Source organism: Homalodisca vitripennis, chromosome 7 (genome assembly GCF_021130785.1).
Source record: "Homalodisca vitripennis isolate AUS2020 chromosome 7, UT_GWSS_2.1, whole genome shotgun sequence".
NCBI lineage: Eukaryota > Metazoa > Arthropoda > Insecta > Hemiptera > Cicadellidae > Homalodisca > Homalodisca vitripennis.
In genome coordinates, this window is record NC_060213.1 from 62,609,224 (window position 1) to 62,634,752 (window position 25,529).

The 25,529-nt window shown below is 39.6% G+C and overlaps 1 protein-coding gene across 1 annotated transcript in view; it reads left to right on the forward strand.

The window, feature by feature from the left end:
- Positions 1–25,529, forward strand: part of LOC124365928 (transducin-like enhancer protein 4) — a 193,365-nt gene that overhangs the window by 54,734 nt on the left and 113,102 nt on the right. Inside the window, 3 exon segments of the mRNA XM_046822063.1 lie at positions 277–374; positions 3,818–3,881; positions 23,444–23,488. Coding sequence (XP_046678019.1) covers positions 277–374; positions 3,818–3,881; positions 23,444–23,488 — 207 coding nt within the window.

A 25,529-nucleotide genomic window follows, 5' to 3' on the forward strand; every position in this document is an offset into this window, starting at 1 on the left:
CTTTGTTACAAATTATTCGAATATCTTTCCAATAAATAGTGCGTAATACATTTATTTTATTCCATTTTTTTGTAATATTTAATGATTTGTTGCATCCTTGAGAAAAAGGAATTGTAATATTGTTAGACTTTTGTTTTTATCAGTTTTTGGTTTAACACTATTTTATTTCCATCCGGTTAATATTGTTGCTGTGAAATCTTACGTTTAAGAAAAGTGTTAAATTGTTTTCTTGAGGCTTGTAGAAAAACAAGTAATAATTTCACGTCTTTATTACAGGGTCCTCCTCAACCAGGACAGCCTTTCAAGTTCACTGTTGGAGAGTCCTGTGACAGGATAAAGGAAGAGTTCAACTTCTTGCAAGCCCAGTACCATAAGTAAGTTATAAAGTTTTGTAGAGAAAAAGGGCTGTGGAAACTAATCGTTTTCTGCACAGACCGCCTTTATTGACTAAATCTTTAATATGACTTCGATACATTCTTACAAACTTAATCCTAACCTTAAAAAGAACCAAAGATTTATTACATTACTGGAACAATTTTTTTTTAAATTTTGTTCCTTCCAGCTCAGATGAGTTTGTTTAAAATCCTGTCTTGAGTAATTATTATTATATCATATTTATGTGACATTCAGTACTCTTACAACAAAATAAAGTTTTAAGTTTTCAAACAAACATTTAACTTTTAATATTTGGATGATTTTAAACATGTACATAATTTTTCCTAAGTCGAACTTGAAATTATAAAATTGTAATTTCTAAAGTAACTTGCATAAAATCGTAATTTCCATTAAAGGTTATTTAATGACCAATAAATAACACATTTTGTTTATATTTAGTTAGATAATGTTTATTTATTTACTACATGTAACAACCATACTTATTTGAGTTTTATAATCCGATACGTTATGCAATCAATCACCATTAACAGAGTTACTTTTTAAAATTGAATAAGATATGGTAATATACTTATAAATACTAGATACAATTTGTATATACTGTACGTTTTTTTAACTGTTGTTAAAATTAACGTTGTTTAATTACTGTTTTGTATGATATTTTTCAGATTTTAATTGCGGTATGTGCAGCATTGGAGTGTATTATATTTGTTATTTGTTTTAGCATAACATCTGATGCCAGCAGGGTGTTCTAATATGCCTTTAACTTTCAGTCGATTTCCAATGAAATAAGTAGGCTACTACTCTTGTTCCTTTCTACCCTCAATGTTTTCTGAACGATTCATTCATTCTTCAATCGCGCTTTCCACTTTACGAATTTGTTTAGATGAAAATTTAAAGTCAAAACAGTTAAATTTCCATCACTCGCGGAAGTGTCCACGAACATAACCTCAAATCAGGCTCCAGCGCGGCGGCAGGTTTCCAGATAATCTGATCAATTAGAGCACAGTTTCCACATGTTTGGCGGCGACTCACAGTTCGCAGCTGTGCGGCCGGCGGAGAGGTGTCGGCCAATTATCGTGACAAATGGGCCGAGTAGTTGCTTGACTCGCCGCCAGGTTCTCTGCCCGCTGACAGCGTTTGTGTTTTCTCAGCCGCCTCCTCTCACCCCAAATATTGGGTATTTTAGGTACCGTCTTGTTTGTGTGTATCCGTCACGGCCGATAAAGAGGTCGAATGTCGCTCGAATTAAAAGGGCCGTTGCGCAATCGCTGTCAAGCCCTCGGCTTCTGAGAATCGTCCGTTCGATTTAGTAGTGATGCGATCGCTGTTTGTCCAAGACTAACTTTTTTCTCACAGTTTGGGGTACAAGTTTGCGTCTTCCTCCTCGATAGGAATGGACGTACGGGTCATTAATGTTTCGCACCTTCCCCGATTGTTATTCCCGGCCGACACCGCGCCATCCTAGACGGCTACCGTGGACGTGTACTGAGCACGTGATAACCCACTTCCGGTGTCGCCGGAAGTGCCCTGCTCCGTCGGATCGTGTCGCCTGAATGACAAACCCGAGCCGTGTGCGGAGGCGGGGGGAGGGAGGGTCCTGTAATTAATTGGTTACAAGCGCCCATCCAACCGTTTTTTCCACTTGTTGGGTCGGAACTAACATCTATTACGGGAATGAAGGCGTCCACAACCCGTGTCAAAATAGTCGACGTTATCGTTGGACGCGGGCACCCGGGCGGAAATTTGTAAACGGCTTTCTACCGTCTGTAGGAGTTTATACGGCGCTTTATTCAGACAAGATTTGTTCAAATAACGTGGATGTTTATTCAGCAATCGTAAACTCGGGACGAAATTAATGTATTATTCGTAGAATCGATTTTCAACTTTGTAATATTATCCGAGTGTCGGTTATTCGTTGCGGTCGCAGACTGTGACGATTCCAATAGAGCTACTCCTCAGTTGGCACCAACCACTTCCAGTCTATCCGGTAATGTATCCGGATAGGAGCTATCATGTGACATTCCGGTGGCGGGTTTCCTTTTCCGTCAAGTGAAGAAGTCACTTACTCAGCAAGTAGAGCTCGTCGCCTGTAGATACCGGGCGGTGCATGCGGCGTGGCGGTCGGAGGGGCACATTTCAACCTACTTATTAAAGAAAGGAAACGCTGTAAACACTATCGAGTGCTGTAATCTTTGAGTAAACAACGGTACATCAATCTCGCCCGCGGTTGGAAGACGCCCAGGGACGGAGCGGGCTCCGCTCATTACCAAGGGCGATGACAGAGTGAGTTGGTGCCGCACAAATAGAGCGGTCGCTCTCTAAAAATACCGAATATTGAGAGGAGGCGGCTGAGAAAACACGAACGCTGTCAGCGAGCAGAGAACCTGGCGGCGAGTCAAGCAACTACTCGGCCCATTTGTCACGATAATTGGCCGACACCTCTCCGCCGGCCGCACAGCGGCGATTGTGAGTCGCCGCCAAAGACGTGGAAACTGTGCTGTAATTGATAAGATGATTTGGTGGAAACGTTTAGCGGTTCCTGATTTGAGGTTAGGTTTGTCAACCCCGCTGCAAAATTACACATTTATTTAAATTGGAGTGGGAACGAGTTCGGAAAGTTGTGAAGGCGATCGAAGAATATTTTACTCAAAGTATAAAACAGGTTTGGGAAGGGCGCTTTAGAGGCCACGACATGGAGGTTATGTTTACAACTTTGTTGTTAAAATTGCACCACCTGTAAATATGTTTTGAATTAGTTTCGCTTAGGAAAGGTTTTATTTTTATTTCCAAAATCAATAGAAAAGGCTGTATTGTTCATATATTGTACTGTTTCATATTTAATGTCGTACTCCCGAAAATTATATGGAAGATAAAAAATACTTTACTATTTGACTTAACCACTTTTTAGTTCTGCTAAGTTTATTAAAGATAAAGACGTGTCTGTTTGATACAGAAGACACATTTCATCACTTGAAAACTAACTTTTGAGTTTTAAAATTGAGATCCAAAAGCATTACGTCATGGTAAGTTGTGGATAGTGTCTGTGTGCTGGAGCTTGCTTGAGACTTATTGGACCATCATATGACGTAGCGTTGTCATAGCAGGTGCCGCAGACTCGTCGAGGCAGTACGGAGGCCCAACGCCGTAATGTGATATGTGGGCTGAATAACACGTGTACCTGTTTCAGATTAAAGTTGGAATGCAAGCAGTTGTCCGTTGGGAAATTTGCTTTACGTGATGGTAATTTGTGGAGATTGTTCTCTTAGTGTTGTAGCTTGCTTGAGATCAGGAGACCATCGCAATTCATCTCATCACATAACGTAGCGTTGTCATAGCAGGTGCCGCAAACTCGCCGAGGCTGTACGAAGGCCCAACGCCGTAATGTGATGTGTGGGCTGAATAACACGTGTACCTGTTTCAGTTTAAAGTTGGAATGCGAGAAGCTGGCCAGTGAGAAAATTGAGATCCAAAGGCATTACGTCATGGTAAGTTATGGAGAGTGTTCTCTCTGTGCTGCGGCTTGCTTAGGACCTGGAGACCATCATAATTCTTCTCATCACGTGACATAACGTTATCAATGTCGCCAAAACGAAGCTTAGCATTTCTATGGATTTTCCAATTCAATTCTAATACTCAACCGGTGAGCTCAATCTTTGAAATTCAGTTTTCTGACGGAGTATTCGTATGTCGTCCATAATGTCACAATATTCATGAACTGTCAGCGTTTGATCATACAGAAGTAGTGAGACTATTTACATGCATAATGCATTGGGTAAAAGAATTGAAGGAAAAGGTAGTAATGCTTCTTTAACTTCCATTTGCAATTATTCCAAAACTTCCAATAAGTTCCAAAGAGAACTCTTGTCAAGGCGCGTTCTCCTTGAGAACCTTTCTCAATATAGCTGATATTTTGAGAGCATACATCCGAAGCCTACAATGTTCTTACATTTTGAAAATCATAACAAGAATCTAACTTCATTCCAATTAAGATATTCAAACCTATAAAGCTATGTTTCAATTCACCCCTGCTCAACTTTGTTGGGCAAAATCAGAATTTAGTGATGATGCTAATAATGAAAGGCAGACTTGAGGATGGCTATGATTACTCCGCCAAAGAACGACGCTCAAGAGTAAAAGTTCAACCAACCAAAATGAAAACACCGTAACCTGAAACTCGCTGTTCACATTTCACTTATAAATTACTCCACAGTGGTGGAGGCGGGGTTGGGAGCTGATCTCAGGTGTTTACCAGTGCCGCCAACATTCAACAACGGAACAAAGCCGAGTCAGCTGTTTGTTTGTTTTCGCGCGGGAAAGTTGGTAGTGTGTACACAGCCTAACTTGTTGACCCAGAATGCGCGTCTGTGTGTTAATGAAACACTGTAAACTTTGATAACGCTATCTCACGTGATAAGGAGTGTTGTGTTTGGGAACACGGTAGCGGCTTCAAGGCATTAACCCGCCATCTTGTACAGTACGGCATGTCTAACTGCACCCCCTAACTGTATCCTTGTATGTGTGTTACCCATGTGTGTGTTGTCCTTACAGCCTAAAAATGGAGATCGAAAAAATTGCCCAGGAAAAAACGGAAATGCAGAGGCATTATGTGATGGTGAGTCAATTTTTTTATTGGACCGTTTTATTTTTTCTGTATTCTCTTCTGTTTGGTATTTTTAGTATCTTGTTTTCTTTCTTTCCATCGTTGTAGAACCCGATCCGGTAGGTTAGGAATATCAATGAATTGAGATTCAAAAAAGTCCGCTAAAAACAGAAGCCTTAATACGATTCTGGTTACCAATTAAAACGCCCATATGTAATAAACACTAAATTGTAGGGTGGCACTCCTACTTAGTATTGTGATACAGCCTTGGTTTACATACAATGGGATGTAAAGCATAAGCACAATCCAAGGCTAAATCTGTAGTCAGGGCGTGACCATTCGGCCCTTGCGGTAGACTTATTATTAAAAGGCGGAGACTTTATTTTAAATGGCTGTAGTCTGTTAGCGTATCAGCTTCCTGCAATAGTCAGTTTAGTTTGCTAATTTAAACTTCCCCGTAAAGGTAAAGATAATAAATTAGTAAGGTAAAATAATTACAGTGACAAGAATTACAACTTCTTAAAAATATTATACAATTATTTTATTTGTAAAACTATTTTTATGCCCGTTCTAGGACTTATTATAGCTCAAATAACTAGCTCCCCAACCAGCAATATTTGATTGTGCTTGTCCTCCTTAAATTTGGAAACTGAACTTGACATTATCATGAGGTTCTAGCTTTTAAAACATGACCCTTCAATTTTTCCTTTCATACCGATTAGTAGATTATTTGTTTTAAATTTTCTTAAAATCTAAGCCATCAGCTGATATTTTTCTTATAATCTCAACTTTAGGGCCAACACCTGTAACATAACATTTTTCTCATAAAAATCACTGGCCCTACACACGAGCCCTGAGGCAGTCCATACTTTTGTTGATTATTTTGTTTTCCTTATTGTTTGAGTGGGCCGGCCTCAGCCTGTGGCTAGGACAAGGTAAGTGAACTTGTCTACATCTTTGTGTGTTGTGCCTGTGTGTGTGTGTGTATTTTGTGTGGTAGTTTGTGTGTGTACGTGTGCCTGTGTAGCGAGAGCAGTGTGGGTCGCGGCTACCGGTCACATTTGCATGCGATCAATCTGCCTCTTCCAATCTCCCCTCGTCGACTTGTCGGCTGCGCGGGTTTTGCTGAATTAATCGTCCAGTCTCCGTAATTGCCCCACAAATAAGAAATAATTCACTGTCAGGGTTTTTTGCCGGGAATTATACAAGCAGAAACTACTTAACCGGCTAATAACTAACGCGTTCCATTAATGGCAGCTTTTCTAAGCTCTATATAATTTTGAAACCGTGTATGATTACTTCATTAATGTAGAACATGAAAACGCCAGTACCCGCTGGTTTTTACGTCACTGTACGTGTTGGAATTTCTGACCGGTCATGAATTTAAAATTTGTCCACGCACTTGTTGCACAAACATGTAATTTTAAGGCGTTGGCCCATTATTATTCAGCGATTTATTAATTTATCTAATCGTAATAATAAATATTCAGAGTTCAAAACATATCTTTATTTTATTATATAATTTTGTCATTCTGCAATAAGAGCCCCCTCGATCAGTTTGTAGCTCTAGAAAGGCAATGTTAATCTTATAGTTTTATTAATTTTTTTGAACGTACTTCACACAAGAACAAAACAAACTAAAATCGCTGTACCGTCATCCGACAGCAATCTTTCCTGTCGTTTGTTGGGGGTTTACTGGAAGTTTATTGTTCGTAACTATGGTCTTACAAACCATCAACTTCGCCTCGCCATAATGATGCAACAACATAATGATACTCGCGCGCAACCCATTCACCTAAATCTCTTATGATGCTGCAAGAGAGTCAATATTTACGTCCTTTTACTGCCTCTGGCTTGATATCTCAGGTGTGACTAGTGAATTTCCATAGTTCCTGTAACAACTAGCCAGCCCCTTCACTGGAAGAAAGATGACACGACGTTTTATTCCATAGGTTGCGATAAAAATAATTGCAAGTTTTGATTACGAAAACGTGAGACAATTAAAAACACTAGAAATAGTTTCTTGAAACAAACATGTCCTTCGTAATTAAAAATCTTTTGGGAAATACAACTAATTTGTATTTTACACAGGATAATTAATTATGTAGTAAGTATAGCCTACAGAAATAAAGAAAACTGCCTGTGCTTCTCATTTTGGCACAAAACACTTAACCTAATCGGAATGGTGAATAATAAGCCCGTGTCTCGTGATTTGTTGGTATTTTTATGAACCTCTGTGACGCATCGTCGACCAAAGACCACCTGATTGGAGCAGTAAGAAACCAACTTTACGGGTGTGTCCGACAGCGGAGCGACCTTGTCTGTGGTGTGTGGTGTCCTTAGATTATGGCAGGCCGCTGTGGGGAGGGGGAGGGTCGCTCCCGTATCACCGCTTCCAGCGCCTTAAGCGGCCGTCACTCAAACTAAATTAATTATCTCCTGCCTGACGCCTCCGTAGTCAGTTTATTTCACGCGTCAAATCCCTGAGTGCACTCATGGGTGTTTTCTACCTCCTGACTGATTTATTCTTGGTCAGCGATTAAGGGCCGGGATATCGGTTTCATTATAAAACAACTGGTTGAATCGTGCATCGGATTTGAAAGATCGACAGAAACGCGCCGAGAGCCTTCTAATTAAAGTAATGGCTTATAACAATCGGTCCAAAACAATCGGCCTGCCTCATTACCGCGGAAGTTGCCCAATGACATTCAATCCGCTGAAAGAGCGCCGGTCCACAATGGCGGCGGTGCGGCAAAGGCGTACAAAAGCTATGAAACTCGGAAGTGTCAAAGGCGTACAAAGCCGTCCCCACCACAATGGGACAATGGAGTGAACAATCAATTAATTCTGTCGGCGCCGTGGCCTACTGCACTTTACCAATTAGTCGGATTAATTGGCCACTCTGATCGGCGGCCATTTTAATTGGACAGGTGAGCCGGGTACGCCTTTACACTCCGGCCGAGTATCGGCGATAGATACGCCCTGGGCGTAACTCGCACACCTGTTGATGTAATGGCCGGGCGTACTCGCCGGGGGCGTAGGAGCCGAGCGAGCATGACACAGATCAATTACCGTAATTACCCTACAGCATTCCTCGGCCTTAGTGGTGGTTTCTGAGCGTAATATTAACAGTGTAAAGGCTAACTTGATGCGAAGGCAGGATTTGTTTGATTAAGGTTTGTTTGCCTTTGTAGTAGTAAACAACTTAATAAGTGGAGGAAACTAAGAAATAACTAGTAATTTAGAGATAATTTACATTAGAGAGCAGCTCTCTGATCATTAGCCAATCGATGTTTCTTGGAGTTCAACAGTAGAGCCTTTAAGATCCATTTTTGATATTTGGTATAGAACACATACAAACATATCCAAAGCCATAAATAAACATTTATGAATGCCATGTCTGCTTTTCAACTGCTTAACTAACCCCCCTGCAAAATGAACAAATCACAAAGACATTTGTTTGCAAATTAATTATTTCTAAGATTTACAGATTTTAATTTTCTCTCTGATATGCCTAAAATAAAATACGGGAGCAATCCACCGAATTTGTTAAATTTTATTATATTAGAACAATTTTTGTTTTATAAATACGTACATTTAGTTGTCAATGGCATTTTTTTAGTGCAGTGGTAATAAATAAAACCAAAAACGTAGAACATATTGAAACACAGTAGTGATTATGTAGGTGTGTTTCTTTTATCGGCTTCCTTTTCTTTTTGGTATCCTGAGTACTTCCTTGGACAAATATAAAACTCTATCAGAGTATACAGGAATAACTATATCATTTATAAATTCTGAGTTGGAAAATCAGTTTGTAAAATTTAATATTCCTCAATATGAGTTCAAAAGAAACTGGGATTCTCTGAAGAATACATGTACAGTTTCTTAGGTATGACAGTGGCAGGTAGAGTAACAGAATCATCGTTACAAGGAGTAAATATTCCGGTATCGCAATGGCCACGGTCCACTGCTCGTAAATCACTGGAGAGTAGCCGGCCCGGTAATTTGACACGATGACAAGTATTTCGAAACTCGAAGACCCCATCAAGATCACGATCTCGGCGCGGATTGGCGCTCAGTCGGAACGAAAGCGATTCGATCGGCTGGCATTTCGAGGTTATGTTCCCCGGTGACGGTTGACCTATTCCCGCGGTGGTGGCAGCGGTAGCGGTGGCTGTCTCGCTGCCAACATGATCTCGTCGACATTGTTTCCGCGCTCTCCATTACTTGGCAGCGCACCTCCTCTTGCCTTGTGTTATCTCATTTCGAACCCACGCGTTTATGGTTCGCTCTGTCCTTTGTTGCAACATTCTTTGAAGCGCCTCAGCTTGTCCGCTCCCATGTAGTCGAAAACAAAAAACTATTTTAGTCTTCGGCATTACTTAGTTATACCCTGTGACGATTCTTATCAAATGTAATTATGTAATCATCATAAAAAAGTAAAGAAAATTAATCCACACGAAGTATTAAAATAATCGATCCACATTTATAACATCATATTTTATACTGTGTCTAGATTCATTCTCTTTAGTTTTTCATTGAGATAACATATTTCATAAAATTATTTAAATAAATAAAAATAAAATGAAGATATTTAACACTTGCATGCGTGAACGCCTTGGTAAATAAATTTGGTGATGGGGTAAAAATAAAGTGAGAAATTACTTAAAATGTAGCAAATTTTACATCAGTTGTTGAACAAACATATTCGATATAAAAAATAAATAAAAATTAAATTTTGGCAGATAATAATATAACAAAAACCAATATATAAGTTAAGTATATATTCTTTTAAGTCACGTATTAGGGCCTACTGTTATTCATAGTCTGCTTGAACATGAAAATAAAGATGTTGCCAGAACGTAGCTAAACGCTAAAGTTAAAATATGAAACCACCATCACTGGAAACTCTACCAGTTTTCTATACAAAAATTCACGTTACGAATATTTTTTTGTGTTAACTCTGTTTGAAGTTTATTTTTGACGATGGAAGGATTGTGAAGGAAACATGATTTTTTCCGGACATTTGCCATCCTTCTATGAAACAAAAAATTAAATTGAGTAATGATTTGATTCTCGCATTTCTACAGCGATCGTGATTGGCCCTGTAAGTCCTCACTCACGACGAAACTTGTCCCAAGAGCGGGGTATACTAACGGCGACGCTGACTCACAAGGGGTGTTTACTCTGCGCGCGGAGTGTGTGAGTGTGTGTGTGTGTGTGTGTACCTTCAGGAAGTAGGCCCTGAGCAAATGTTTGGCCTCCGCTCCCAGATAGCGCTGCCGCCTGCTATCCACTCCACTCACCTCCGCCTGCGGTTCCCAACACGCCACTTATCGCCGTGCACGCCCACCTCGCTTGTTTTCCCACTCCATTATCGAACTTTATCCCTCTCAGTCAACAGTGAGAGCTCTGCGTCATCCACTTCACTTCTATTCTACCTCTGCCGTGTCTCTATCTGATCGCGGGGTATCGACAACTTGTGTAACGGTCGGTAGATTATGGTTGTCGGAGTTACCACTCATACCGAACCGTTTGTGGGTAACAATTTGACAAGCAGCATTCATTGACAAGTACTTCCGCACTAAATAACGAATTGGTCAACTGTTTTTTGTGGATATTTCTCCTCCCCCCCCACCCAAAACGAGTTGAGTGTTTTAATTTCACTCCCAACTTTTGCACATCAGTTTCGTCGGGGTAGTCTCTGGAGAAAATTTCCTACGGCCGCGACAAGTGGGTGTCTATTACCAGTCGAGTGTTTGTCGCTGCCACTCACGGCTTATCGTCACATTAGTCGGCGACAAGTGTTTTGTTGATCGTCGAGTGCGCCACGACTCGAGAGGCTCTTCTCCGACCAATCATCTGGCAGATGTGTAATTAATTCTACTCCGGCATCAGAAGAATCGTTGTCGGCCCTAATTTGGTTTTTGGTCTTGTTTTCAAAGGCAAATCGTTGATGAGACGGCAAGGTTGGTAGCTTTATCTCGCCCAAACCACTCGCATCTGTCGACTACACACTAAGGAAACATAGAAGGCGGTTGATCAATGAGACTCAGTGGAGCGTGAAAATCAAACTTTACGATTCAGAGGTGATCCACGGAGCGAGCCAGAGGCCGTTGTCGAGATCCTTGATAGTCGCACGGAGGTGGACAGATAGTCTGACAAACAGGACTTTGTACACGGCAGGTCGCAGGGAGATGGGAGATAGTGTTGAACACTGCAGTGGGAGTGAGAGAGGGAGAATGTGCGGGAGAGCGATGGGAGATTAGGGCACACGAGCGAGACAGAGACACAGAGATAAAAATCTTACACGCACTCGCTTGCTCCGCTCGGTTCCCACTCCCGCTTGCCGTTAATTGCCTGCCATTACGAGTAACCGCTGCCACACGATGCGCTGCGAGTGTCTAATGGCCGATTATTAATTATTTGCCATTGTGTCCCCCGTGATCACGGTAGCCTTGCCTAGTTCGCAGACAAACGTGTTGCAATTGCTGCGGTAATTCGTAACACCAATCTGGTTCTTCCAGTAACAGCGAGATTGAGTTGTAATTGGCTGTATTCCGTGGGTATCCTTAACCTTCAACAAGCACACAGGAATCTACTGGCCACAAGTTTAAAAACACGCTAAAAATATAAATAAATTACATTTATGTAAGTTTTGTTCTTTCCTTAGAGTATTAGTGTGTAGGAGCTGCAATATATTATTTAAAGAAATAAATATAACACTCACATTTTTTCTCGCAAAATGCTGTTTTTTGTGGGGAAAATGTTAACTTTTTGAATGTAGCTATAAGTATGAGATTTTTTAAAGTTATATATGCAAAACTTTACAGTACCGGTAGGTGACACTTTATTATATGTAGAAACAATGTATGAACGTATTTATTCCAACGCAATTATGACCTTATACAGAATCGCAGACATAGGCAAAATTCGATCATAAAATATGGGCTAGACAATTTAAGACACTAGTTTTATAAAATTGTATATTTTTTTGATTGGCTATTGATTAAAAATTGTCTTTGGTCAATAAGGAAAATTATGTCAATTATTCAAAAACAACCGCAAAAATGAAATTCAACCAATAATAATCACATATAGAGAATGAGGAAAAACACAATCTTTACGGTACACAGGGTCCAGGACCCCGAGATAAATAAATTAGTTTATTACTTAGCTGACAGATGGGACTTGAAGCCTAGTGATGCCAAATAAAATTAATTCGTTACAACAATTTCTTATTACAAACGTAAACTGAGAAATATAAAAATGAAATTTATGCGGGGTCCTGTGGGCCCCAGTGTGCTTTTTAAAGATTAAAAGGCTCTTGTATTTTACATTTTAATACTTCTTTTTTATAACAGCCTAATCAATTTAAGAACCGTGGTTTTGGGAAAAAAGGTGAATACAACAATAAATTGAAGAATAAACAGAGCGCGATATCAAAATGTATGATATGCATCCTAAATCCATCGATGTGAGGACATGCACATTAGATAGTGACAAACACTCGTCCATTTAAAAGGCAAATAAAAAGACATAAAAAGAACTGTCGAACCCAGTCCACATTTTGTAAGCATTTAATCGAGGCAGGGCCGACGAATGTTTTCATCAAGCCGCTTCACAGCCCATTTCCGAGTTCAATTAGAGTAGCGCAATAAATAAATTTAACGAGGGCTCGTTTTTTGCGGCGGGCGCGGGAGGTCGAAGCTCATTAAAAAGCGAGCGGCTGGTCCATGTGGCAACGCCGAGCTCTGCGCGGCTTGCGGTCGGTGGCGGCCGCTGCGCCATCTAGCGTGGTCGCGGCAGTACTAATAAATCAAAACAGCTGAATTTAATAGTGTGAAAATAAAATAAATTATAAAATTATCATACGTTATTCTATTAATACCAAAATATTTCCACAATCATTAATTACGGATTTCAAATAAACATACAAGGATTGAAATACTCGAATTGTACTACCGTAAATTTATAGTAAAGACTGTCCTGCAGTAAATTGTTTAAGAAACAATTGATTTCAATAATTGGGGTACTAAAATAATATTAATAAGACTATCCAACTAAACCTAACTGACAGTAACTTTTCCCCAGTTTAATACCTTTCGAAATGGTGCTACCCTTTGAGCTATTTAATCCAAAATCAAAACACTTATTCCTAGGACCAATAGGAACCTATGTACCAAGTTTTAAGTTTCTAGGACCTTTCTGCCAAGAGTGATCAAACTCCACAATTATATGAAGGACATGTGGACCTTTATAACGTGGCATAGGAGCAAAGCTACCCGGGAAGAATAAAAAAAAATAAATTAAATTAAATTAATTGTAAGGGTGGGTAATTAGTCTGTATTTTAGTACTGTCAAGTAGTCACTTTAAACTAACCTTTCCAATCAAAAACGTCACTTTCTGTTTAGATGGAGGTTCTAAAAACTCGCGTTTGCCAAATGGAAAGTTATTGGCAGACAAAATTTACTGTCTTGCAAAACTTTATTTTTTCGCAGGGTACACCCCTATTTCCCATATTGTTATTGTGTATTGATAAGCCACTCAACAGGGTCTCAGTTGGTCCTGTGTTACAAAGGGAAAAAAACAATAGGCCCCTTTCAGTGCCCCAGGTAGTTACGGCCCTGGGACTCGCCCGGCGAGACCTATCTTCTGTCATGTATTTATGATCGGCCAGCCCTGCGACAGTGCCGTGTAATGATCAGTCTGAGGCTTGTTATTGTGTTGTCAAAACAGCCGGGGGCCCCTCAGCTCCAGATCAGATATTGGGGCTGTTATTGTTTTGACATCAACTCCGGCGGTGTGTTGTTTATTGCTGCGCTTTCCGTGTGGCCCGGTGTCAAGACATTTGTTTATGTTGTAGCGAGCGAAGCGGGCAGTCTCGGCATTGTTTTGTTCCCGCATCAGCTGTAGGCTACATTATCTGGCAGGCTTTTAACCAGTCTCTTTCCTTGTACTGTATGTATGGAAATGTTTAATTCAAAATACATGTGGGTAGCCTACGTTATGTAGAAAATTACTTATTCATTCAATTGGTGCGCTGTTGTTTCTTCCCAGAGAGAAATGAGAAGGAATACAGAGATAACAAAATAGATATTTAAGGGCTGGTTTATAGAATATGAATTTTTCTTTTAGAAGATAAAGCCTTTTCTAGAAATTTTAGTAGAATAGGATGGATGTGTCGTAGCTCAGCTAAAAATGAATACAAATCCCATTTTCACTGGTCATTTTGCAAGGAGATATAAAGAACCGGAAATCGTCCACTTCCAATCGAGTAACGCAGCTCACACAGACTAGGCCTAATATCGAGTCGGAATCAAAGTAAGAATCCCGGAACAATAAAGACAACGACTGCGGGTTGTGAAGGCGCCACAGTCACGTCTATTGTACGGAGGCCAACTATTTACAGTTGAGGCGATATTTCCACCTCCGCCGGGAGATAAAACGTCGACAAGAATTACAACCGGCCTTACCGTCGCCCATTACTGGGCAATTTTATTTTAAAAGCCCCCTTCGCCACTCGTTTGTCTCCATTTGTTGGGCGCCGGAGATGGAGATATTCGAGGTGAAGTTGTTGTGGGTGCACCTCCTGTTTGGTCAAGATTGAATACGACTTACGGTAATCTCATTCTACTACATGGACTACAGATAAAGTAACTCTACTGATATTTCCTTCTAAGTGAAGCTGTAATCTTGTCAGTATACATCGCAACGACGATGAATAGACGACGGATAAAGGAGCAGAAAGCGCAGCGGGGATCACAAAATGTTGAGATTAATTGGCCGTGACAACTGCGGGCAGTGGCGCTGGCAGAGCACTCTAGCGTGAACTGACAATAACCGCTTCCTCCAGTTGTTGTAGCGTGTCCGCCCTGAGATGGCGCTGTGTTCACTCGAGGGTGGGACCAACTAGTCCCTGGCGTGGATGACTCCCCAGAGGTTCAATTTGAAAATATCTCCGTCCAATTGGCTTTTAGAAGAAGAGAAATATATTGAAAAATTTATGTTAAGCCCTACAATCAATAGTAAGCAAGAAAAAGGCATTTTGATATGGTCTGTATACATTTCAAAAAGTGAACATGGTGGAGATCCTAAGAGAATTTCTTCTTCAAATCACCCAATTTTTTAAAATCAACCTACATGTAAGGCTTGGTTGTCTAAGAGACAAGGAGTTGTATAAATAATAAATTACGTGCAAATATCCAAATTTTGTGGACGTTTTTGGTTTTGGCATACAATGGAGTCATGTAAATTGCAAGTAGCCTACTTAGATAATTCATGGCCGTGATAAACATATATAAAAAAACAACATGCCCATAGAACTCGCCAAAATTAAAGTGTTTATGTTATGATTTACATAGAAATTAACTTTACAGTTGGCCGCGTGTTACAAGATCGTACTTTTGAAGTATGGTCCAATTTATGTGAGAATGTTCACAAGAGTTACTTATTATTATAAGGCCATTAAAATAATTACTGGTACGATTTAATAAAACCACTTATATTAATGTACATGTTACAAGATTAATTGCGCAAAACAAATGGGAAAAGCCTGGTGTAGCATCTCCCAAACATTGAAAGGGCCGTGAACGTGAACCCAGTGGCATTTCTGCGGAGGCACCCGAGCGGAGCGAGCTGCGTGTCGGATCTCTATCTCTGTCTTTGTCTCGCTCGTGTGCTGTCGCTATCTACCATCTCTCTCCAACCTCTCAACAATGCTCTATCTCTGTTCCTCGCAGGCTCGTGTCATGTCGTGTTCAACACGATTTTTTCTCTCTCTCTCTCTCTCTCTCTAGCTTCCAACACTAAACTTGTTTGAGGGAGGGAATCCGGCTGAGTTGCGCTCTTGTTTATCTTTGCTATCTGTTTTCAGATCTCCAGGTTTATCGGACCGCAAAGGATTTTATCTCGATTCGGTTTTGAGGTTGAAGATAGCAAATTGATAGCAATCTTTTATCGTTGTAGTTTAGTAGCGCCAACTTTTTCGTAATGGTCAAATAAAGTAAATTACTCCTCGCGTTATCGTACAACGGCTGCAGCTGCTTGTTTTTTACGCCCTTCAGTTTTTATCTTTATCGATTTCGCCGATTCACAGTCCATTTCCTACTTCAATTAGTGTATCGTCGTAAACCGACTTGACGGCACGGTAGGCCATTTTTGGTTCCAGCCATCGCAGTCTGTGCATCTGTAGTAACAGCATATTACAAAAATTATAAGCAACTCTTTTTGAACCTTCATAACTATCAACGTTTTAATACCATTAACGAAAACGTCAAAGCGATATCTCCAATTGTTTATTATTTATTTTATCAAGATTTAATCCGTCAATTGTACGCGAATCTATTGATTATGTGTAAACCATTATTTACTTTATAGAATCATTTGGTATATAATCAAATCATATGTATAAATGAACAATCACGATTTCGCATAATACTAAACGAATATTTATGCAAATAATGAAGGCGGTTGGTCTCCCTAATGAGACCAGATAACAGGGAATTAGTCGTTTCACTCCCCAACAAATTACAAATCCATTTCCATCTTTGTCCAGCTCATTAATGGTTGTAAACACCGAACTATATGACTCATCCATTATCGATCTCATCGGTCAACACGTGTTAAACCTCGGTCTCTCTCTCTCTCTCTCTCTAACACTTGTTAGCCAACATCTTCTGTCTCTCTCTGGCAACAATGGGCCGTGCTGGCTCGACCCCGCGCCACACCGCGCTTCGGCATTAGCAGTTTAATGACGCAGCCTCCCCCCCCCCACAATAGGATGGGTGAGGAGGGGGCCCCCGCGGTATAAACACAGTAATCGCCGCAGCCTCTTACCTCAGAGCCGAACCCTCATTATGCATCCACTAAACTATTTTAAATTATCAGTCGCCGGCGTAATAGAAAGACAAACAACTACGCCTCCCCGCGCAGTCTGGAGTGCGAGCGCGAAGGCGAGGCACCGCGGTCGTGGGTAATTGGTGCTGTTAGGTTGGTACGCTGGAGGATTACACCGACAAGTCAAGCGGTTGCTACGGGTCTCCAGGCTATGTGTGGTTTATAGCTGTCGTGGGATTTCTCCACTCTAGGACTTTCGTGGACTGATTCCCACTTCGGGCTGGATTGCTTGTTCCAGCACTAGTTGGCTTTTGAAATCTTTCCCTGGTTGCTTTCTAAACTGATAAAAATTAAAAAAAAAATTAACAGTTCTTTTAGATAATTAAATACATTTTCCAGCCAGTCCCACTTATTGCTGCCTTTTTTGTCTTTCTAAACTCAAGAAACTGTTAAAGACCCGTTTCGTTAAATTTCAAAAATTCTTAAAAATCTAAGTGATAATATGTAATATTGCGTAAAAAACGTAGAAATGTTATTGCAACCGTCAAAGTGAATTATATACTAAAATTTTGCATTTATCCACTACATTTGAGCTTCAAATATACGTACAATTTTTACATTGACCCAGTCAATCATGTGGTTTCCCAAACGTGAGTCATAAACTCGTCTATGCTGTAAAATGCTTTTTAATTTAACGCGGTTTTAGACAACTTTTAAATGCCTCGGGCATCGCAACATTTTTGATAGAATTGGGTAATTAGATGACAAATTGAATCCTTGTCTGAGAAGGTATTTATCCTTGCATCTAGTTTCATAAGAGTATAGGATCGCTACCTCTTTAAGGTTGTACTTGGTCTTGAAAAAAGAGAAGTCTATAAAATATAGAGACAGGGCAATGTCCACAATTTAAAATTTTTGAATACTGGTCTGCACGTCTCTCTAAGTTGCAGTTTTGAAAATATTCTGATGGTCTTTTTTAAAGAATAAACATTCTAGAAAAATTATGTTAGCACAACCTCCCTACAAAGCTAGTCAAGGATAGATAGTGTGAGTAGATTAGTCTATAAACGCCGTCATCAGCACCTGAGTTGGGCCGTATTTGGACTGTTGCCTCGATACATAAATGCCTGAGAACAATTTTACACATACGCTGTCTAATTGACAATCCCATGTCAACCCTCGATCAAGGTTTATTCAAAGGAATTTTGTTGAGCAGACCTCGGTTTCGTTCATGGTGACTGTCCATGGCACTAAAATCTGAATCTGTCTGTCGCAGACAAAATGTAATTAAAAAGTGTCTGGATAGTGTGGGCGGAACTTAACTAAAATTAATTCAGGCTATCGATAAAAAACATTGTCTTAGTACCAAGTTATAAGTAAACAATAACGTTTTTCACCAGTTCCTAATCGAACAATTGTTGACAATGCGACGCGTCGTAATGAAACAAAAAGAGGGTGGCGATAAAGTAAATTACTCCTCGCGTTACCGAACAACGGCTGCAGCTGCTTGTTTTTTACGCCCTTCAGTTTTTATCTTTATCGATTTCGCCGATTCACAGTACATTTCCTACTTCAATTAGTGTATCGTCGTAAACCGACTTGACTGCACGGTAAGCCATTTTTGGCCATGGCTAAAGTTTCAGCCATCGCAGTCTGTGTGCATCTGTAGTAACAGCATATTACAAATTATAAGCAACTCTTTTTGAACCTTTAAAACCATTAATGAAAAACGTCAAAGAATGCGTTCTTGGTTGGCATCTTTTTTCTTTGCCTTGTCGGATAAATTCCCAATTGTGAGATACGGCATATAAGTGACGATAAGTCTGGCTGTAAGGCATGAACACGTTTACGGTTATGGCGAGGTACAACTTGGTTTCAGCTTAGTTTATGTTCACAAGGACAAAAAAATGTCGTTAACATTTATTGTCGTTGCCCGGGTTTAATGTCCCTAGCATCGTAGGCTGTTTGCTTGATCAGAGTTTGTGGTGTAGTAATCGAAAGTGTTGAAATGAAAATGTGATAATGTTTTTTTTCTGTATTGATTTTTGGAAAAGTCACAAATGTATCACAATAAAAGCAAAATGATTAAGCTGCATTTTAAAGTTTTTTTTTTTAAATATTATTCATAAGGTTGTACCGCACTGGATTATCAACTCTTGACTGTAAATAATCCTAATTTTATTCGTGTTCATTAATAATTTTGAACAAAGCATTTTGAATTTAGGCCTAGATAGACTAAAACTTATATGATTATTTGAACGATGATTGTGAACGAGAACCTCTTTTTTTTAAATGTCTAAATTTCTCCAATACACTATATTTGTGCCTCCAAGAAAAGTCGCTCTTGTTGTGCGGGTATTAAAGTCACATTATGCCTTGAAATTAGCCTCGCCAGAGAAACAAATCAACATTAAAAGTCCTTAAATAGCCATCCATCGAGGTAGCTTTCACCGTGACATGCGCGATGCTGTGTTTGGACAGCGGTCGAAGTGGTTCCCGTGGCTCACGCCAGGTGGCAGAGCTGTCCTCAACAGCTGATTACAATTGTAGTGAACAGCTGGTTGCGCCACGGCCACGCCACGGCGGCCTCGATTTCATTGTTGCGCGACCGAATCAGATCCGTGTCGCTGGCTTAATGAGCCCATTGTGGCGCTCGGAGTGCACGCTTTATGCTTTCACGAAATGTCGTTAATTTAATTTCAAAACCCGACCGGGTGGGTAAATAACTTGATACCGCCGGGTATCGAATTATTTCCGCGACGCGAGCCTGATCGCTTTCATCGCTTTGAGCGTTCGCTGGAATAAATTCCGCAAATGCGGCACTCGGCACTAGGCCCCGGCATTCGCCCGACTATGACCTTTGTCGTGATCCCAGGGCGAATAAATACAGTACGTTCAGATGATTTCTCCTCCTTTCTTTCCTTCCTTATATAAATTAAGCGTGTTTACCTTATTTGCACCCATTTTAATAACGCAATGATTGACTTTAAACAAGTATATTTTACTTGTACTTCATCTTAAACGCATCAATTGTTTCAATCCGACATTACTATCTTAAAGTAGCTCAAAGTGAATTTAATACTAATATTTTCCACTTTTAGAATACATTTACGTCCGGACGTACGTTCGTATATCGTTATTACTACTGTTAATAATTTAGTTTGGTACAAACATGCGTTTTTTGGAATTACCAAAAAATGTTATTTTTGTTATTTAACAATGAGTGTAACAGCGTTAAGGGTTTAACAAGCGCCTTACTGTAAGCATTGTCGTTTCAATTCTGTATTGATTGCAAACACAGAATGTCTGCCGTCCTGTACAGCTTAAAGAGAACCAGGTTAATGGTTCACTTTAAGTTTACGGTTACCGGTTGACAGAAGAAACATCGGCATGTAATAACCTGGTAACGCGACAAGACAATATAACATTGCTAGTGCCGTACTAGATTGGTGGCCCTAGGCCTTTAACTGTACAACATTAAAGCTGCCGCGCCGCGGTTATGGCGGTAGTAACAGTAAACCGTGGATGGATGGTAAACCGCAGTTTCGACGATCATTCTCGTCTATCTCGCAAACATCGTCTAAGTTTGCGCTATGGAGTGGTACTGGAAGGATCATCGTATAATTATAAAGAGCGTCAATGGAAAATTGGGGTCATTAACGTGTTCATTTTACAAACCTCCGCTTCTTCTGTTTCATTGTGCCGTAACCAAGGCAGAATTTTTATTGGTCTTTGGTTTAATATTAAGAATCAGACAGGACCTGCTTAAAAATGTATTGTTGTCTGTATGTCTGCCAGCGATACTCTTGATAGTAAAGTCCTTGATATTTGAAACTAGGCACATCCCCTCTTGGCCTAAGGATGATCTCTATTGATTGTGGGGTCAAAACGTAAAAGATCGTTTGTCTGCGTTTCCCTTACGTACTATCGTGTAATAGGGTACTCTGTTATAACGGTTTATTAAATGAACATCCGTTACAATTAACATTGGGTTGTTTTATTCATTGCTTACAGGCAATGATCTCGTCTCAGTCAATAAAGGTTTTGTGGCGTATTAGAAATTTGTGGCGATCAGGCCTGTTCCCTGATTGGAAACCTATTGCAAAGGTAATGTTCAAGGCAAGTGCGCCCTTCCTTTTCACTCAGGGTCTGTTCAGAAGCAGCGGCTTGCTTTCTCGTCCCACTCATGAGGACCCAAACTAGGCTGTTAATGAGAACTACAATCATTCATTGAATCATGAATCATTACAACAAACAGACCTGAAAAGTAATGGTCTTGAAAGAAATGCACAAACCGATAATGTTTTAATGTAATATTTTGGGATAAAAAAAATACTTAATTTGTAATTTTGAAAGAGATGTGCACCTGGGAACCCGATATAAGACAGACGTACGGGCACTAGCCATTGCGTTGTAGTGTTCCCACTACGAGTCCCACCCTAAAATATAGCAGATATCCCAAATGAAGAACTCCAGATATTATTATGAATAAACAAAATTTTGTTCAAGCAAGTAATGGTCTTGAAAAATACACAAACCGATTAAGTTTTAAAGTCATATGTTAGGATAAAAAAACACTACCAATTTTCTGGTTTGAAATGTTTTCAAAAATTCGGTATGATCAAAGCAATGTCAATAAATGTGATGTTGATAAACATTACAAATTGTTGTTTTGATAAAAAAATAAAACTTGTAATTTTGAAAGAGGTGTACACCTGGGAACCCGAGATGAGACATGTTGACGGACACTAGCCATTGCGTTGTAGTGTTTCCGCTACGAATCCCACCCTAAACGACAGAAAACTACGGGCGCACGCACTATAGGTAGTGTGACATGCATGTGTGTTTTGGTGTAAGAATGAGTGTTGAGTGTTGCTGGTGGAGGGGGGGGGGAGTAGAGCGACGATAGCGCACTCTTGCGGTGCTGCCCTCGTGCGTGTAATCCCGTAATTAACCCGAGCATCGCTAGATGTTCCAAGGTAACGCGGTTTTCCTGTAATACGGTAGCAGTCCTGCAGCAGCACATCCGCACGCACTATAGGTAGTGTGACATGCATGTGTGTTTTGGTGTAAGAATGAGTGTTGAGTGTTGCTGGTGGAGGGGGGGGAGTAGAGCGACGATAGCGCACTCTTGCGGTGCTGCCCTCGTGCGTGTAATCCCGTAATTAACCCGAGCATCGCTAGATGTTCCAAGGTAACGCGGTTTTCCTGTAATACGGTAGCAGTCCTGCAGCAGCACATCCGCACGCCCGCTCCAACCGTCCTGATAATGCTAATTGTGATGCACGCAACACGGAGCAATTTATTTAATTGTGCCGCTCTTTAATTGAATTCCCTTGCCCGCTTTGCAATTATAAAATCCTCACTAATACATTAATTCGCTTTGTCTAATAATGGTGTTGTGTAATATGATGTGTTCATTGTAGTTGCATGCATTGTAACTTTGCAATTAGTTTTATATACTGTGTTAAATATTTATAGACAGTCATTACTGATATGCGAATAAAGTGTCTGATTGTTCAATCAGTTTTTTCGATCCATTTGGAACTGTAATTAAATGCTAATTTGGCAAGATTTGAGAATTGCGATGCAGCAAAAAGTATTTACTACGTTGTGTTAGCATGTATATCGTTTATAAATTAATTAAATCATTATTTTTACACGCAATTCAATTAAATATCAATTTCTGAAAAAATATGGTATTATTCATTATTTCGTTATCAAATTTCTTTACTATTTATGTAGAGTTTACATTGATATGAAGCTTAATTTCTAAGCGCACTGAAAACGTAATATTTATGGCTAGCCTATAAAAATAACAACATTCTAGTGTTGAATTCTTAACTGTAAATGTGTTTTAATTTCACAAGAAGTTAGTTAAAGAATAAAAAGTTAGAAAACATTTCTGGATTGTAATTCCTGTTTAGTCGTTTACTTTGTACAAGTACAGTTAGTAAGAGCTTAATTTGGGACAGTTTTAAAATGGGCTGGATCGGTGTAAAAATGAGAAGTGGATGTAGATATACAAATATAACATTTAATTTTATAATGTACGATTATTTAAAATACGATGTGTTATTTATGAGTTATATCTAAAATGAACTTCCCCATGTTTCACTAAAATCATTTTTATAGTCACAACGTAACAAACTGTTCTTCCGAAAGACTGACGTTGTAATATATATATATATATATATATATATATATATATATATATATATATATATATATATATATATATATATATATATCTAATTCTATCAATTGGTCTTTTTGCAATTCGAATTGTACTCTAGTATTAGCTTTGGTTGTATTAATTGCACAGGAGATTAATCATTCATAGCGATAAGGTTTTTTCAGGTCCGTGGTATTATTTCAGTTAGTTCTGAGGTCTGACGCTAGGTTTGCGCCACGTAACTTTGATTGTTACCGTTCAAATATTTACTACTTGAGCCTTTTACTCCACAGAGAGCGGCCATAGCGCTACCTCTTTCCGTATCAATTTGTACCATCGGATGATTTATTTCCTGTGCTACTAATACAATCAAAGTTATGAGTCTGGTATTTCTTATGCGAGTATTTTTATGTTATTCAAACTCTTGTTTCAGTACTACGAAATGTCCTATGGTCTCAACGTAGAGATGCACAAACAGGTACGTGTCAATCGATTTCCATAGTTTTAAGTATAATTAATAAATTAAGTATGAGATTTATTATGGAATTGAAAATTATTTTCGTTTGTGTCAGTTTAATGTTAATTTTTTAGTTAGGCCTAATAAAGTTTCGCCAAAAACCAGTTAAAAAATAGCAAAGTGTTAAGCATCAGCTAGCTTGTAGCACTTTGGGACTTTTTTACAGTGCTAGGAGTGTAAATTTAATGGTGTAAATTTAATGGTGTTCTAAAATCGTTCTATGCGGTCAATCTGCAGCTTCTCGCCTGCTAAGTTAAATAACGCTCTGCTCATAGGAGTGTACAGGCTTGACACCTGGTTTCCGTACTGCCACAGTGGCTGAGTGGTTAGAGTCACAAGTTACCACGGACTCGGGTTCGAATCCCGATTCGGACATAAAGTTTTTATTCACTAATATAAGATTAAACACTGTGTATCAGTAAATATAAGTAAAAGTCGCTCAACTCGGATGTATTTCAATGGGAGGTAATGGCGACAATAAGCCACTCAGACCTTGTTCGAGATCGGAGGCTTAATTATTCACGAGAGACAAATTAATTGTTGAGGAACGGAACGCGGCGCGGCGGGGTGAAATTATAAATTCCCTGCCATCACGGAACTTAAAAACATTCCCTCGGGGGTCGGAGTGGAGGAGGGGTAAGAAACACCCTCGCTCTTTATTCCGTGTTTAGAAAACGCTCCGCCTCGCCGCCCGCGCCCGGCGTCACTTATTAAAACTCCGAGAGAAGAAACATTTACATAAACTTCTGAGAAATACTGCACCTCGAGCGAGCACAAGAAGGGCGACTTTTAATTATTCCGTTTAATCAGGAAAAACTGGCTTTTAGCCCCCCGCCTCCTTCGCAAATTAACGAATAACAGCCAACTTTTCAGCGGAGTCTTTCTTCCACCTTTTCAGCCCGCGAAGGCTAAATGTGAGTTCTTTTGGGATATTTGCGCTTTTATTCACCGGTTGAGGACCTTTCGGAAGACCGCTGTCATGTAAAAATGTTTTTCTTCTTCACAAGATAGAAATTGGGACACTGGAGGATCAAGCCTAATATTACATCTGGTGTAACAGAATTATAAATAGAATCCAACATTGTGAAAAGTAAAACATTCATCTTCACCAGTTGTAAATTTTTCAGATAAGAACGATGTATACATTAGGTTAATTAAAGTGACAGAAAGGGACTAAGTCATTTACATAGCGCGGCGTAAATGCTTGTGTTATAATCCCATACTCTTATTTTGTCAACTATTCGTTGTGAAAGAAAACAACAAAGCAGTCGCTGAAGAATTATAATTTTCGGCGACAATCTCGAATGAACTCATATGCATACGGTTATTTTGATTCGTAGAGTCGTTATGGGTATGAAGGGTCCTTCAATTGTTTCGTTGTCTGTCCGTCTACTCGATAAACGATCCTACAGACCCGACATTTGATGCATAGTCTCCTATTGATCCAAGGTAGGGCTCTTATCGATTTAGAAATCAACAGGTAAAAATTTACGCAGAATAAACAAATTTATAAACACACTGGGTACAACCAATCACATTGGTTGGTCGAACTTTCATACGTTACATTGGGCCCTTCCACACTCCCTTTTATTGGTTAATGGAAGTAAATGCAGCCTGTGTACATACCAAAATCAATGAAAATTGTGTCACTAAATCTAATTAAAATATAATTCATTACCTTTGTAATCTTCGATGATAAATGAAATGTCAGAAAGAGTAACACTTCGTAAAAATGTTTAAACAATTAAAAATGGGTTTAAGTTTTAAGTAAAATTTAATAAATATTGTTTCAAAATTTGATATATACTTCAAATTCGACAGTATCTTGTTGAATCTTTTTCAGAGGGATTCTTCAATCTGTTTTATCTGAAGGAACTCCCTGAACAAAAGAGGTTTTCCGGACGCTCAAGTGGTGCGAAGCAAATCCAAAGGGATGGCAGGGCGGGGGCTTATCACAGTGGTGCAGACTCAGGCACTTGTAATCCGACAAAGGGAACTGTAC